At 42.1% G+C, this 15,563-nt stretch overlaps 1 protein-coding gene across 1 annotated transcript in view; it reads right to left on the reverse strand.

Moving 5' to 3' along the window:
- Window positions 1-244: 244 nt before the first annotated feature.
- The window catches only part of LOC121390073 (fibroblast growth factor receptor-like), a 26,946-nt gene continuing 11,627 nt past the window's right edge, over window positions 245-15,563 (reverse strand). Inside the window, exons 2-8 of the mRNA XM_041521784.1 lie at window positions 11,570-11,760; window positions 9,605-9,762; window positions 7,373-7,496; window positions 5,489-5,655; window positions 4,617-4,755; window positions 1,644-1,967; window positions 245-694 (exon numbers count right to left, since the gene is read on the reverse strand). Of these exons, the coding sequence (XP_041377718.1) occupies window positions 645-694; window positions 1,644-1,967; window positions 4,617-4,755; window positions 5,489-5,655; window positions 7,373-7,496; window positions 9,605-9,762; window positions 11,570-11,693 (1,086 nt within the window). The 5' untranslated portion in view covers window positions 11,694-11,760 and the 3' untranslated portion in view covers window positions 245-644. The remainder of the gene's footprint in view (window positions 695-1,643; window positions 1,968-4,616; window positions 4,756-5,488; window positions 5,656-7,372; window positions 7,497-9,604; window positions 9,763-11,569; window positions 11,761-15,563) is intronic.

A 15,563-nucleotide genomic window follows, 5' to 3' on the forward strand; every position in this document is an offset into this window, starting at 1 on the left:
TTCTGTTAGTCGATAACATCTTAAAAATTCCAGCAAACTCAGGAATGTCCCTTTAACTGTTAGTACGATTAGCAACATGGAGGCCTTCTTCAAAGTCAAATGTCACGTGACAACAGTGACGTATTTTTACTTCCTGTATTACACGTCCAACACGCAAGACTTGGTCGTCCCATACTCTTGTTGAAACATGCGTTTTAAGAATAGTATACACAAAAAGCCAAAAGAAAACAAACAAAAACTGCAATACTGGAAGACAAGTATCAAATCAGGCTAATGTTCAACGACAGCGAACAACGAAAACGTTCGCTAAATAAAATTCACGATGTGGTCATTCGCTAACGCGTAAACCAGTTTAGCGAACACTTTCTTGATCTGTCTGACTGAACGCATTCCTGATTTTTTGTTGAACCGATAGACTGGTTATACTGAAATCGTCATAAGTGGCTTACCAATCTTCTCAACACAGTTATCTTTTGCCCCCCCCCCCCCCCCCCCATTTCGAATGGAAGTTTTAATGAGTTTTGTAAGAGTTCCAAGACATTTGATTCGACACAAGTTTGGTAGTGATTGAGATTTCCAGGAAAATCGTGCTGTTTGTTTATTTAGTGTTGTGGTAGTTGTTGCTGTTGCTGCTGCTGTTGCTTTTACGGTTGTTCTGTGGTGGCCACTCGACTTGATTTCTTCTTTATTTCACCTGAAATAAATAACATTGTCAGCTTTAAATACAAACTGATTGTATTACATCTGGGATGGATAGATGGACGGACAAACGACGGATGGATGGATCACATACAATGGGTTGATGAATGGTTGGACGGACGGACAGACAAGTAGGCTATGTTGCAGGAATGGCCACAAGAAACAAGCACCTGTTGCGGTTGGAAAGATAAGGACTGGGATGTGAAGATGGACAGAAAACGAAAGTGGGATGTAGGAAAAACTGTCAGTTCAGAAAGAAATTAGATGGATATAAGAGAGAGAGAGAGAGAGAGAGAGAGAGAGAGAGAGAGAGAGAGAGAGAGAGAGAGAGAGAGAGAGAGAGAGAGACAGAGGGAGGGAGAGCGAGAGCGAGAGAGAGGGGGAGGAAAAGGAGATAGTGGGATAAATGACTCCACCCCACCTCCAAAAATATTGTTGTTACATGACGTTGCTTAAACCAAAAGTTTGAACCCCACATCAGGATTGTATTAGCAAAAAATAATTAGTGGAGGGGAGGGAGGCATTAGCTTTTTAAGTAATGTAGACTACCCATGCTTGGCAAAAAAAAGGAACTTTTAAACTGAAGAGTTTTCTTTAACGACACCACTAGAGCACATTGATTTATTAATCATCGGCTATTGCATGTCACACATTTGGTAATTCTGACATATAGTCTTGGAAAACCTGCAAGGGATCATTTTATGCACCATCCCACAGACAAGAAAGCACATACCACAGCCTTGGATATACCAGCCGTGTTGCATTGGCTGGAACGAGAAACAGACCAATGGTCCCACCGACCTAAGCTTAGACCAACCGCGCATCAAGCGAGCGCTTTACAACTGGGCTACGTCCCGTCCCCGTTAAACTAAAAAGAGCAATTCTTAGTAGTTTATACCCACTTGCCCCACCCCAGGAACGACCCTGTCAAATATTGGACCAACCTTCTACCTTACATCGCTGACAGATACAGTCACGTAAAGATGTGTAAAAACCAGTCTTGCGACCACCCGACGGACAATCTAATTGGACGATCTTTATTCCTTGAACCACGCCCACGCAGCATTCGCAGGTCTGGTTGAGATGATTGGCTTGAAACGACGCCTCGTCCGTGGTGACGAGGGTGGGGACAAAGTAGCTCCGCCCACACGAGCCCATGCAATACGTAATCTCCACGGGAACCATCGTCTGACAGCCGTAGACACTGTCAATCAAGAACTGCTGCCTCACGTGTAACGCACACTTTGGTTCAAATGGTAGTTCTTCGTCTGAAAGAAACAAAGAAATGTTTTATTTAACGACGCACTCAACACATTTTATTTACGGTTATATGGCGTCAGACATATGGTTAAGGACCACACAGATTTTGAGAGGAAACCCGCTGTCGCCACTACATGGGCTACTCTTTCCGATTAGCAGCAAGGGATCTTTTATTTGCGCTTCCCACAGGCAGGATAGCACAAACCATGGCCTTCGTTGAACCAGTTATGGATCACTGGTCGGTGCAAGTGGTTTACACCTACCCACTGAGCCTTGCGGAGCACTCACTCAGGGTTTCGAGTCGGTATCTGGATTAAAAATCCCATGCCTCGACTGGGATCCGAACCCATTACCTACCAGCCTGTTGACCGATGGCCTAACCACGACGCCACCGAGGCCGGTCGTCTGAAAGATAAAAAATCAAAATTACAGGATTATAATATTACTTTCTTAAACACCCGTTGGTTAGAACATCATGCGTTATTTTTTATGAACACATGGTTGTTTACACACGTACGTGTGTTAATAATTTCAAGACATACGACTGGCTGCTCCTAGGTGATAACAAGGTCACCAGTGCCATCCATCCAATGAAAAACAACACGGTAGAAATCGATTACACTGTGACGTATAGTTAACCTGGCAATCATGTCTGTGACGCGTAAGTCAACTACAAGTGCAAAGGGTTGTAAATATCTTTTAGTCGATAAAGATGTTAAAATTTGCTTAAAACCTGGTTTTTGAGGATATGTAAGCTATAGAATAATAAATTCGTGTCCGTTAGATACCATTTATCTCAAAAATCGTTGCTTAAAAACGTATCAAACCCCCTTTCGCTCGTTAGATACATTTAAAAAAAACTCGTTGTGAGATAAATGGTATCTAACGGCCACACATATATTATTTTTTATGTAATACCGGCCTAGGTGGTGCCGTGGATAAGCCACCGGACATACGGCTGGTAGGTACAGGTTCGCAGCCCGGTACCGGCTCCCACCCAGAGCGAGTTTTAACGACCCAGTGGGTAGGTGTAAGACCACTACACTCTCTTCTCTCCAATTAACCACTAACAACTAACCTGGACAGACAGCCCAGATAGCTGAGGTGTGTGCCCAGGACAGCGTGCTTAACTGGATATAAGCACGAAAATAAGTTGAAATGAAAATAACTAACATTCACTGAACATTATTTTATATGTGAGGGCGGCTTTAGCTCAGTCGGTTCAGTGCTCACTTTAGTTGCTTACGTCGCACCACGTCGGTGGATCCATTAAACTGATTGGGGGTTTTTTTCTTTCTCATTCCAACCAGTGCACCACAACTGGACAAAGGCCGTGGTATGTGCTTTCGTGTCTGTGGGAAAGTGCATATAAAAGATCCCTTGCTGTATTAGGAGAAATGTAGTGGGTTTCATCTGATAACTACGTGTCAGAATTACCAAATGTTTGACAGCCAATAGCCGATGATTAATTAATCAACGTGCTCTAGTGGTGTCGTTAAACAAAGAAAAATTTAACTTTGACTCTTTTATATGTGGTAAATTGGAAGAACACATTTTAATTGCTAAGAATGCTAACTTGCCTAACTTAAAGACACTGGCACTAGTTGGGGGGGGGGGGGGGGGGTTCCAGAAAAAAACATTTGGGGGACCAAGGGATAAAGGATACATGGACCATCTCCTGAAAAGGGAACCCCACCTGAAAATAATTACTGGCAAAAATGAAAATTGTAAAAACTTTCTTTACAAAATGGAAACTTGAATTTTGAAATACACGATGTTTATGATTATACTGGTATTTGCGGCAACTCAAAATGCATTTTAGACAATCAAATTTACGCCCAATTGAGAAATGGTGGCCAGTAACATATATGGTGAGAGTAAAAAATATCCGTAATCATTCCTGTAATAGCGTTTGCATTGCTTCTATTTGCTTTGCGTTTCGTTTCGTTGATCTACATTGCGTGGCGTTGTTTTGCTTTGTTTTGCTTCACTTTGATTATTTCATAGTTAATTTACTTATTTTATCATGGGTGGATTCAAGAAATTCAAAAGAGGTAATTGCTGGTGTCTGATAGTGCGTCTCTAATTCCAACCAGTGCACTACGACTGGTGTATCAAAACCCGTGGTATGTGCCATCCTGTCTGTGGAATAGTGCATAGAAAATATATCTTGCTATTAATGGAAAAATGTAGTTGGTTTCCTCTCTAAGACTTTGTCAGAAATACCTAATATTTGGCATCCAATAGCCGATGATTGTTGAATCAGTCAACTCTATTGGTGTCGTTAAACAAAAACAAACTTTTAAACTGGGTGGGGGGGTGGTTACGCTAGAGAAATACGACAGCATTTGCAGCGTTTAGGAGGGGGTGCACTTCACAACCCCACCTTTGGATCCACTATTCAACATTCGATTTTCATCAGTGTGGAGTTCGGAACTCGACGCCCCACACCCACCTCCTACCCTCGCTTCAAGCATGTTATCTTTTGTTTCAATGTATTTTACGGGGAAGCACACACACACCCCTAAAAGGTTTGGTCGGCGCATTCTAGAACCCCTACACAATTCATACATTCATACATTCATTCATTCATTCATTCATTAGCAAGTCGACAGAAGGACGGACGGACTGACAGACAGAGAGACTAGTTAAGTTACCTTCAGCTATAACAACGAGTTGCGCCGACAGCTGTTTGGTGGATATCTCGTTGTGAACAGTACACCTGTAAATACCGGCCTCCTTCTTCGTTACATTGTGTATCACCAACACCTCCGACCTACTTCTGTTGGAGGCTTTCTACAACGAATAAATATAGCAATAAATTGAGAAAAACAATTTAATTTAATCTAATTTAATTTAATAAATAAATAAATGAAAAAAAATTATTATCATGGTGTGTGAAAACAGGAGTGTGAAAAAAATATATGGGAGTGGAAAATCACATTCTTCACAAGTGACAAATCGCGCACCCTAAACCGTTTAATTAATTATACAGGGGTGCATGGCCATGATCGTGCTCAAGCACCTTGAACACGAAAGTCTGGAATATATCAATTTTCATTTCATTCAAGTCGGGGAGCGGGGACTGTAGGCTCTTGGTCAAGCCCAGGGCGAAGCGCCCCTCCCACCCCCACCCCCGGTAAAAAACAGGGTGGGGTTTTTTCTTCTTTAAAAAAAAAAAAAAAAAAAAAAAAAAAACCCATCTATAATGATCTCTAAAAAATAGTTTTGCTAATTATAATGCTTAATCGGTAGCACCTATGGGTTTTGTTGGTACTGAACAGAGGGCAGGTTTGATATGCTGTACAACTATTGGTAGGTAACGAATACAGAGACCCTGCATAACCAGCATATAATTCCATTCAGCTCCAAATTACAAACCACGATTATAAGATATTTTTATTTTTAAATAAGCGTGAGATTGTAGTAGCGTTGCGTGATAGCGTGATGTTTGTTACAAATGCGTGAGAGTTGACAGGTATGCATTTATTTACTCTTGTGACATAAAAGTTTATGATAAACCACGCACTTGTAATATTTCTACTTTTCGTCTGTTGTTGCGTTTCCTTGACCACTCGACGAGGGGGCGTGGCCAGGTGTCGGTTCGACAGAGGAACACCACCGTGTCGCCGATCTGCGCTGTCTGGTTTTTAGGCCTCTCTATGACGTTAACCTCGCTGATCACTGGCTTCTCACCTGCAATGTAAAGTCTCGGTAATACCTTTTGTCTTGCTGAGTAATGGCACTGGCGTGAACCCCACAATCACCTACTTTCCCACACCACCTTTTCATTTTATTTCAACTTTTGTTCGTGCTTATATCCAATTTAAGGTCTCACTACACAGATGTCATCTGCCATTGAAACCCATGTTAAACTGCCCAACTTCAAGCGAAGATTGCCCATTGAACGGGTTCTCGTTGGCACTAACAACATACACCATTGCGAACATACATTATATAAGCATTTATTTTCACTCCAAAATTGAGAACATTTCCGTCTCAGTTTTTTGCTATATGACCGCATCTGGTTATAGTACCGGTCTGAACAGGTGGTTCATTAACCGATTCACTCCGGCTGTCACTTGCGCTATATACCCATGTCCCAAAAGGTCGATGCACAGTATTACAAAATAACATGGGCAAAATACAGCCAGAAGGCTTACCATTAAACATACATATTGTTTTAATTCTTCACCATTTCCTAGAAGTGAATATGTGAACCATAACATGTGTCCCATTTAGGAACTATAGTGGAACGTGATCAATGAACTCTCACCCGGAAGTGATCTGTGTAGTGAGACCTAAGGTTCAAGCACACTGTCCTGGGCACACACCTCAGCTATCTGGGCTGTCTGTCTAGGACAGTGGGTTAGTTGTTAGTTCATTAGTGGTTAGTGAGAGAGAAGAGTGTGTAGTGGTCTTACACCTACCCACTGAGCCCTTAAGAACTCGCTCTGGGTTGGAGCCGGTACTGGGCTGCGAACCCTGTACCTACCAGCTTGTAGTCCGATGGCTTAACCGCTACGCCACCGAGGCCGGTCCACCTTTTCTATTTTCTTCTCGACCCGTAATACGACTTCCAGTGTGGCTGCCTTCCCCCTCCCCCTCCCCCGTAATGGATGCACCCCAAATGAAATCCTGACTACGCCGACTACTCATCCATCTATTCACTCACCCACCCAAGAACCCATCCATCAATCCAAATCCCAAATCCCAAAACCCAAAACCCATCCACCCATCCATCAATCCAATACATACCATCCACCTATCCACTTGGGGGTAATTGGTGGAGCGGGGGGGGGGGGGCGGATCAAGAATATTTCACTCCAGCGCAGACCAGGCATCGATCGCCATAAAACATAGGCGTCGTAAGCGGGGATAGGTATGTGGGTGGGTGAGTGGGTGGGGGGGGGCATTGCTTCTCAAGAAACAAAAAAACAAACAAAAAAGCCCACAAAAAATAAGTGCCGGGTAATGATAAAATCACCACACACACACACGCACGCACAAACACACACACACGCACGCACACACATACACAAACACGCACAAACACACACACGCACAAACACACACACACAAACCCCACCAGTGGCGGATCCAGAAAATCCATTTGGGGGGGGGGGGAGGAATGGTATAAGGCGGAATGCTCTGGGGGAGGTTTGCAGAAGGATCATTAAAAAAAAAACCTTTAGATCCGCCTCTGCCGACAAAAAAAATGAAAAGAAAACAAAATAACCTCTAAAACGGAGGTGGACAGAGTATACACCGCCGCTCCCCGAGCTGAACGGCGAATTATAACAACTGCCCCCCACCCACCCACCCACCCACCCCACCCCACCCTTCGCTCCCCCTCCCACCCTGCTAACATCTTCTGACCCCTATAGAATTGAATGACAGTATATTTTCTCACCCAGGACGGTGAGTTGAAATGTTCGGTTGACGGCGCCCAGCTTGTTGTACACGTCACACGTGTAGTTCCCGGAATCGGACATTGTCAGATCTCGTATCATTAACCGATGTCGCCGTCGTCGGTACTGGAATAAAATCAAATCAATTAAAATCAAATATTTATTTAATAATTCGACTTTATTTTATTTTATTTTATTTAAATCTAAATCTAAATCTAAATCTAATCTAATCTAATCTAATCTAATCTAATCTAATCTAATCTAATCTAATAATATAATATAATATAATATAATAATTAATATAATATAATATAATATAATATAATCATTTAATTGTAATAATTTATATCAATAAAATAAAATAATATATAAATAAATAAATAAAATGTGTTATTAAATTAAATTAAATTAAATTTGTTTAATTAGTAAGTGATAATATTAATAAGTAATTGTAATACCAGATGACCATGCTACAATCAAGATAACTCCAATGAATCGGCATTTTGCGTATGTACGCAGTTGCGGCCCTTATCACATGTACGATTAATGCTATTATACTGTCAGAACCCTTCTTGGACATAAACACGTTAATAAAGTTAAAAGAAAGAAAGCTATTATTGTTTAGGTTGTTTGTTTTTTAAAGTGTTAACTTGAGGCATTTTCGGATAGATTTTGTCATTCGGTTGATTGTACACATGTATGTACATAATTTGGGAATGCTGAATCCAAATATGTAGGGAATGGGTTGAGTGCGTCGTTAAATAAAACATTTGTTTTAATCTAAGTGAGACTAAAACACAATTTTAAACTTGTAATCTCACAGGCCCGTCCTCGAACATCAGTGCTTCAGTGTAAAACACACACACAACTACAATTTATATAACCTCGTGTGCTTCGATATCTGTGATTATCGTCAACTGCTTTGGTGAAAATATTACCTCCAGTTTTGAGTAATTAGTACAATTTACTAAAATGTAATATGGCTAACAGTGTTTTTCTATATGGTGTAGATTAGATATGGAATTAAGAAAGAAAGAAATGTTTTATTTAACGACGCACTCAACACATTTTATTTTCGGTTATACGGCGTCAGACATATGGTTAAGGACCACACAGATTTTGAGAGGAAACCCGCTGTCGCCACTACATGGGCTACTCTTTCCGATTAGTAGCAAGGGATCTTTTATTTGCGCTTCCCACAGGCAGGATAGCACAAACCATGGCCTTTATTGAACCAGTTATGGATCACTGGTCGGTGCAAGTGGTTTACACCTACCCATTGAGCCTTGCGGTGCACTCACTCAAGGTTTGGAGTCGGTATCTGGATTAAAAATCCCATGCCTCGACTGGGATCCGAACCCAGTACCTACCAGCCTGTAGACCGATGGCCTAACCATGACGCCACCGAGGCCGGTAGATATGGAATTAAGAACTCTAAGTTCTATTCTAAATGTATAAAAATTCAAATATACTTTGAAGGGACAGAGCCTAGTTTTTAAACACTGAGGCATATTTTTCACCTAGACCCTAGTTTCAACCCGAACAAATGGACACTAAGTTTGGTTAATTTACAAACCTGTAACACGTTTGGATACAACAGAGTGAAACAAGAGTCTGTGATGTTGAAATTCCTTCAAAAATTGACTAAAACACGACTCACCCATCCATCCAAAACCCATCCATCCATCCATTACTTCTCAGACCCACGTGCGTTTATTAAAATATGAAGAAAAAAAAGCATTTTGTGGTATTGGAAACACCAGGATGACCGAAAACACTTCGGTTGTACCGAAATGGATAAACTAAACAATAAAATATAAGTCATGTTTGATTTTAGTGATCATAAACGGCTCTGCTAGTGAAAAATATACCTTTGTGTTTAAAAACTAGGGTCTGTACCTTGAAAGATGGTATAAGTTCAAATTAAATGTAGTTTTTAAATTCGTTAACTGTTTAAAGAATTTTTTATTTATTTAACAACGCACTCATCACATTTTATTTACGGTTATATGGCGTCAGACATATGGTTAAGGACCACACAGATATTGAGAGAGGAAACCCGCTGTCGCCACTTCATGGGCTACTCTTTTTCGATTAGCAGCAAGGGATCTTTTATATGCACCATCCCACAGACAGGAAATTTACCAAGGGAAGGAATTTGACCCAAAATGTCTTTATCTGCTGCATAAAATAACACATTAAAGTTATAGAACTTTGCAACAAGATACTGTTACCTTTTTTGATTTTCTAATTTTCAGTACTTCTCCATTTTTGTACCATTTGTATTTGGGTCTGGGATTGGCCACGACTTCGCACTTAAACACCGCCTCCGAGTTTTCTCGTTGAATCACGTGACTCTCCTTCGGTCCTCTCCGCCGCCATTTTGGTGCGCCTGTAAACAAAACCAAAAAAATAATAATAATCAAAAAGGAAATAAACAGCGCAGTGGTTAAAGGCACGAACTACATTGACAACTTGTGAAGATTTAGTGAATTCAAGGCCCCATCTTACTAAGCGATCTAAGCGCTAATGACAAAGAAAGAAAGAAAGAAAGAAAATGTTTTATTTAACGACGCACTCAACACATTTTATTTACGGTTATATGGCGTCAGACATATGGTTAAGGACCACACAGATTTTGAGAAAAAACCCGCTGTCGCCACTACATGGGCTACTCTTCCGATTAGCAGCAAGGGATCTTTTATTTGCGCTTCCCACAGGCAGGATAGCACAAACCGTGGCCTTTGTTGAACCAGTTATGGATCACTGGTCGGTGCAAGTGGTTTACACCTACCCATTGAGCCTTGCAGGGCACTCACTCAGGGTTTGGAGTCGGTATCTGGATTAAAAATCCCATGCCTCGACTGGGATCCTACCAGCCTATAGACCGATGGCCTAACCACGACGCCACCGAGGCCGGATAAACGCTAATGAGCACCGTGTGTACTTAAAGGCGACGCTACACAATACGAAGGAAGGAAGAAAGTGTTTTATTTAACGACGCACTCAACACATTTTATTTACGGTTATTTGGCGTCAGACATATGGTTAAGGACTACACAGATATTGAGGGAGGAAACCCGCCGTCGCCACTTCATGGGGAACTCTTTTCGAATAGCAGCAAGTGATATTTTATATGCACCATTCCATAGACAGGGTAGTACATACCACGGCCTTTGCTGTACCAGTCGTGGTGCACTGGCTGGAACGCCACACAATACGAATGCCTTGTACAAGAATAACCCATTACTACCAAACTAAACATCCTATATAGGGATGCTAACGAATCACTACGCATTTTTACTCATTTTGAGGGTAAGATGATGGACATACATGGTAAAAAGGTCTCAGGTTAGCACATTTTGCCCGTATATCTCTATCAGTTTTGCCCGAATTCAAGGTTTTGCTCCAGCACTGGGAGGGGGGGGGGGGGGGGGGGGCACTCGTATCGTGTGTCGTCACCTTCAGGTATAGGCCTTTGAAAATCGCGCAAGTAAAGTTTTGCATAACCTATTTTCTGTCCGCGTATTACATTTTCAACCCTATTAACATGGTCATGACGGGTTACGTAAAAACGAAATGGCGTAACAGAATTTGTTTTTGCGTAACTAATTTTCATATTGTCATAGATTTATTCAACTAATATATTTTAGCTTTTGGTTCTGATATCTATATAAATATAATTATATACATGTATATTTTAATCAGCAACAATAAAGTTCTGTTATGTTCTTCTGTTCTGAATTTTTAGTTCTCACTGTTTTTATAAACATCGATTATTGGATGTCAAACATTTGGTAATAGTGACATATAAATCCTAGAGGAACCCACTACATTGCCCTATTAAACGTGAAGGGCGGGACGTAGCTCAGTGGTATAGCGATCGCTTGACTGGTATATCAAAAGCCGTGGTATGTGCTATCCTGTGTGTGAGATGGTGCATATAAAAGGCTACTTGCTACAAATGTGGCGGGTTTCCTCTCTAGATGTCAAAATTACCAAATATTTGACACACAATAGCCAATGATTAATAAACCAATGTGTTCTAGTGGTGGTGTTATATGTGGCTATTCTCGTACGAGTGACTCGTATCGGGTGGCGCCACCTTTAGAAACAACCTGCTACATTTCTCGTGTGGCGCCGCCTTTAGACACCACCTGCTACATTTCCCCACTAATCGTGGAACGAGATGCACATACTTGTCTTTCCTTTGTTTCGTCGTTCACACTTTTTGCCTTTGGTCTTTTTACATCGTCTGCAGTCTATGTCCGCCAGTAACATCATCAGCAACAGCAGCAGCATCGTGATGTCACTCAGGCGCATGCTCGAGGGTCACGGTGACACCCGACCTTTGACATGAGGGCGTGTCCGTTGTGTTGTTAATAGGAACCTGGAATGTAGTTATATAAATAAATACATAAATAAATAAATAAATAAAAGCCATGCGTCGGGGAAAACGTGATGATGGTGGTGGTGGTGGTGGTGGTGGTGGTGGTGGTGGTGATGATGATGATGATGATGATGATGATGATGATGATAATGATGATGATGGTGGTGATGATGATGTTGTTGGTGATGATGATAATGATGATGATAATGATGATGATGGTGGTGGTCATGATGATGTTGTTGTTGGTGGTGATGATGATGACGATGATGATGATAATGATGATGATGGTGGTGATGGTGGTGGTCATGATGATGTTGTTGGTGATGATGATGATGATGATGATAATGATGATGATGGTGGTGGTGGTGGTGATGGTGGTGGTCATGATGATGTTGTTGTTGGTGGTGATGATGATGATGATGATGATAATGATGATGATGGTGGTGGTGGTGATGGTGGTGGTCATGATGATGTTGTTGTTGGTGGTGATGGTGATGACGATGATGATGGTGGTGGTCATGGTGGTGGTCATGATGATGTTGTTGGTGGTGGTGATGGTGATGACGATGATGATGATGATGATGGTGGTGGTCATGGTGGTGGTCATGATGATGTTGTTGGTGGTGGTGATGGTGATGACAATGATGGTGGTGATGATGATGGTGATAACGATGGTGGTTGTACCATCACCATCAGCAATATTATTACAACAACATTAACGTCATCGTCATCATCACCATCATTATCACCATCATCGTTTTTATAAACCAGTTGTGGTGCACTGGCTGAAACGAGAAATAGTCCAATGAGTCCACCGACGTGAGTCGATCTTAGACCGACCGCGCATTAAGCGAGCGCTTTGCCACTGGGCTACATCCCGTCCCCTTATGATAACAAAAACATTGTATAATTTAAACAAGAAAATGTATTTAAAATGTAATTTTTGTTGTTAAAAAGAAAGAAAGAAATGTTTTATTTAACGACGCACTCAACACATTTTATTTACGGTTATATGGCGTCAGACATATGGTTAAGGACCACACAGATTTTGAGAGGAAACCCGCTGTCGCCACTACATGGGCTACTCTTCCGATTAGCAGCAAGGGATCTTTTATTTGCGCTTCCCACAGGCAGGATAGCACAAACCATGGCCTTTGTTGAACCAGTTATGGATCACTGGTCAGTGCAAGTGGTTTACACCTACCCATTGAGCCTTGCGGAGCACTCACTCAGGGTTTGGAGTCGGTATCTGGATTAAAAATCCCATGCCTCGACTGGGATCCGAACCCAGTACCTACCAGCCTGTAGACCGATGGCCTACCACGACGCCACCGAGGCCGGTGTTGTTAAAAATGCTCTGTTAGTAAAAAAAAACCCACTCCAAAACATGTTACAATGGCTGCAAACTCAGCAATGGCCCTTTAAAGAAAAGAACCGGCCTCGGTGGCGTCGTGGCAGGCCATCGGTCTACGGGCTGGTAGGTACTGGGTTCGGATCCCAGTCGAGGCATGGGATTTTAATCCAGATACCTACTCCAAACCCTGAGTGAGTGCTCCGCAAGGCTCAATGGGTAGGTGTAAACCACTTGCACCGACCAGTGATCCATAACTGGTTCAACAAAGGCCATGGTTTGTGCTATTCTGCCTGTGGGAAGCGCAAATAAAAGATTCCTTGCTGCCAATCGGAAGAGTAGCCCATGTAGTGCCGACAGCGGGTTTCCTCTCAAAATCTGTGTGGTCCTTAACCATATGTCTGACGCCATATAACCGTAAATAAAATGTGTTGAGTGCGTCGTTAAATAAAACACTTCTTTCTTTCTTTTTTTTAAAAGAAAAGTTAAAGTTTGTTTTGTTTTACGACACCACTAGAGCACATTAATTAATTAATCATCAGCTACTTCTGCAGTTTCCCCATTAGTAGCTAGGGATCTTTTATATGCTCTTTTCCCATAGACACGATAGCACATACCACGGGCCTTAGACCAGTTGTGGTGCACTAGTTGGAACGAGAAAAAATCCCAAATCAGTTGAATAGATCCACTGAGGTGGTTCGATCCTGCGACGCAAGCACCTCAAGCGAGCACTCAGTCAACTCAGCAAAATCGCCCCACAGGATAGAACAACAACAGAAAGCAACAACAATAAAAAAACAACAAAAACAAAACCAACAACAAAAGAAGAAGAGAAAGAAGAAGAAGAGAAAGAAAAAGAAGAGAAAGAGGAAGAAGAGAAAGCCCGAAACTGTTTTTAAAACTGTTTTTAAAAGTCGATTTTCCTTAATGCCTTTCTCTTTTCTCTTTGTTCAAACAATATCTTTGTCTAATCAATCAAAGTAAAACAGTTTACATGACTTCCAACAGAACATATTTTTGTACAAGACCGGGGCAGATTCTCGAAATATTTTGCGAGGGGGTACTAACAGAGAAAGGGCACATGAACCAACACGTCAAAAGGACATCCCAATGGGGAATTTTTTTAAAAAGAGGAACAAAAAAGAACACTTGGATATTTTTTGGATATTTTCAGGGGAGACGGGGTGCCAGGTCCCCCCTCCCCCTCCCCTCTGGAACCGCCCCTGTGTTTAACACGTGTTCAAGAAACAGTAGAAGCTTTGTGCAAAAAACCAGCACTTAGATTATTTATTGGTTTCGCACAAGTAAGTATATTTTCACCTGGTGACACCGTTCTACCTGTGAACAGGTGAACCATCAGTGATATATATATATGTATATACTGACACACAATGTAAACGCAAAACAGATATTTTTTCAATATTTTGTTGTGATTAATGAAAAATATATTTATTGGACTTAAAATAACAATTTATGAGAGGAAGCCATTGATTGGTACTTTTGTCTGGGTTTTAATCTTGGTTTTGTTCTCGTTACACATACAATAGCAGAAACACAAAATGGTATGAAATGCGTTCACTACATGCTCAATCATGCTGCATGCAATGCACGTGAAATGCCAGTATGTGGACACATAAACGTCACGTAGCGGTGTCATATTCCTCGTCACATTAAGAATGCCACGACTCAGAGAAGAACAGAGGGAGCGAGCGTTGGGCATGGTTCAAGGGGGACTTCGCAAAGCCAAGTTGCTAGGACCTTCAGAGTCCATCCATCAACTATTGGACGACTTGTTGAACGTCATCAACAGAACGGGAGTGTCCGTGATCGACCTCGACCAAGATCGGCAGATTCGACAACACCACCTCCGTGACCGGTTCAGAACTGCGACGATGACAGCAAGCAACACGATAGGACGTCATGGAAGGCCTATCCACCCGATGACGGTTATCCGTCGACTCAGAACGGCTGGACTCAGATGCAGACGCCCGTACGACGGTAACATCATGACACCGCGACATCGTGCTGCGAGACTACAGTTTGCTCTCCAGAATGGTAATCATCCACCAGCCTTTTACCGGAGCATTGTTCAGACGAGTCCCGTTTCTCTGTCTCCTTTGCCGGTGGAAGAGCACGTGTGTACAGGAGACTCCATGAACGGTACGCTGACGGATGTGTGAGGGAACGTGATCGGTTTGGCGGCGGTTGTCTGATGGTATGGGGGGCAATCAACTGTGATTTCCACGATGCCCTTACAGCTCAACGTTATGTTGACGTTATTCTAAGACCAGTTCTCCAGCTACTTTTGCGCCGTCACCGAAGACCAGGAGGTCCCCTTCTATTTCAACAAGACAATGCCCGTCCACATACTGCAAGAATTACCCAGGCATTACTGCAACAAGCCGGTATCACCGTTATGAACTGGCCCGCCGTTTCACCGGATTTGAACCCA

This window comes from Gigantopelta aegis, chromosome 15 (genome assembly GCF_016097555.1).
Source record: "Gigantopelta aegis isolate Gae_Host chromosome 15, Gae_host_genome, whole genome shotgun sequence".
NCBI classification, from domain to species: domain Eukaryota; kingdom Metazoa; phylum Mollusca; class Gastropoda; order Neomphalida; family Peltospiridae; genus Gigantopelta; species Gigantopelta aegis.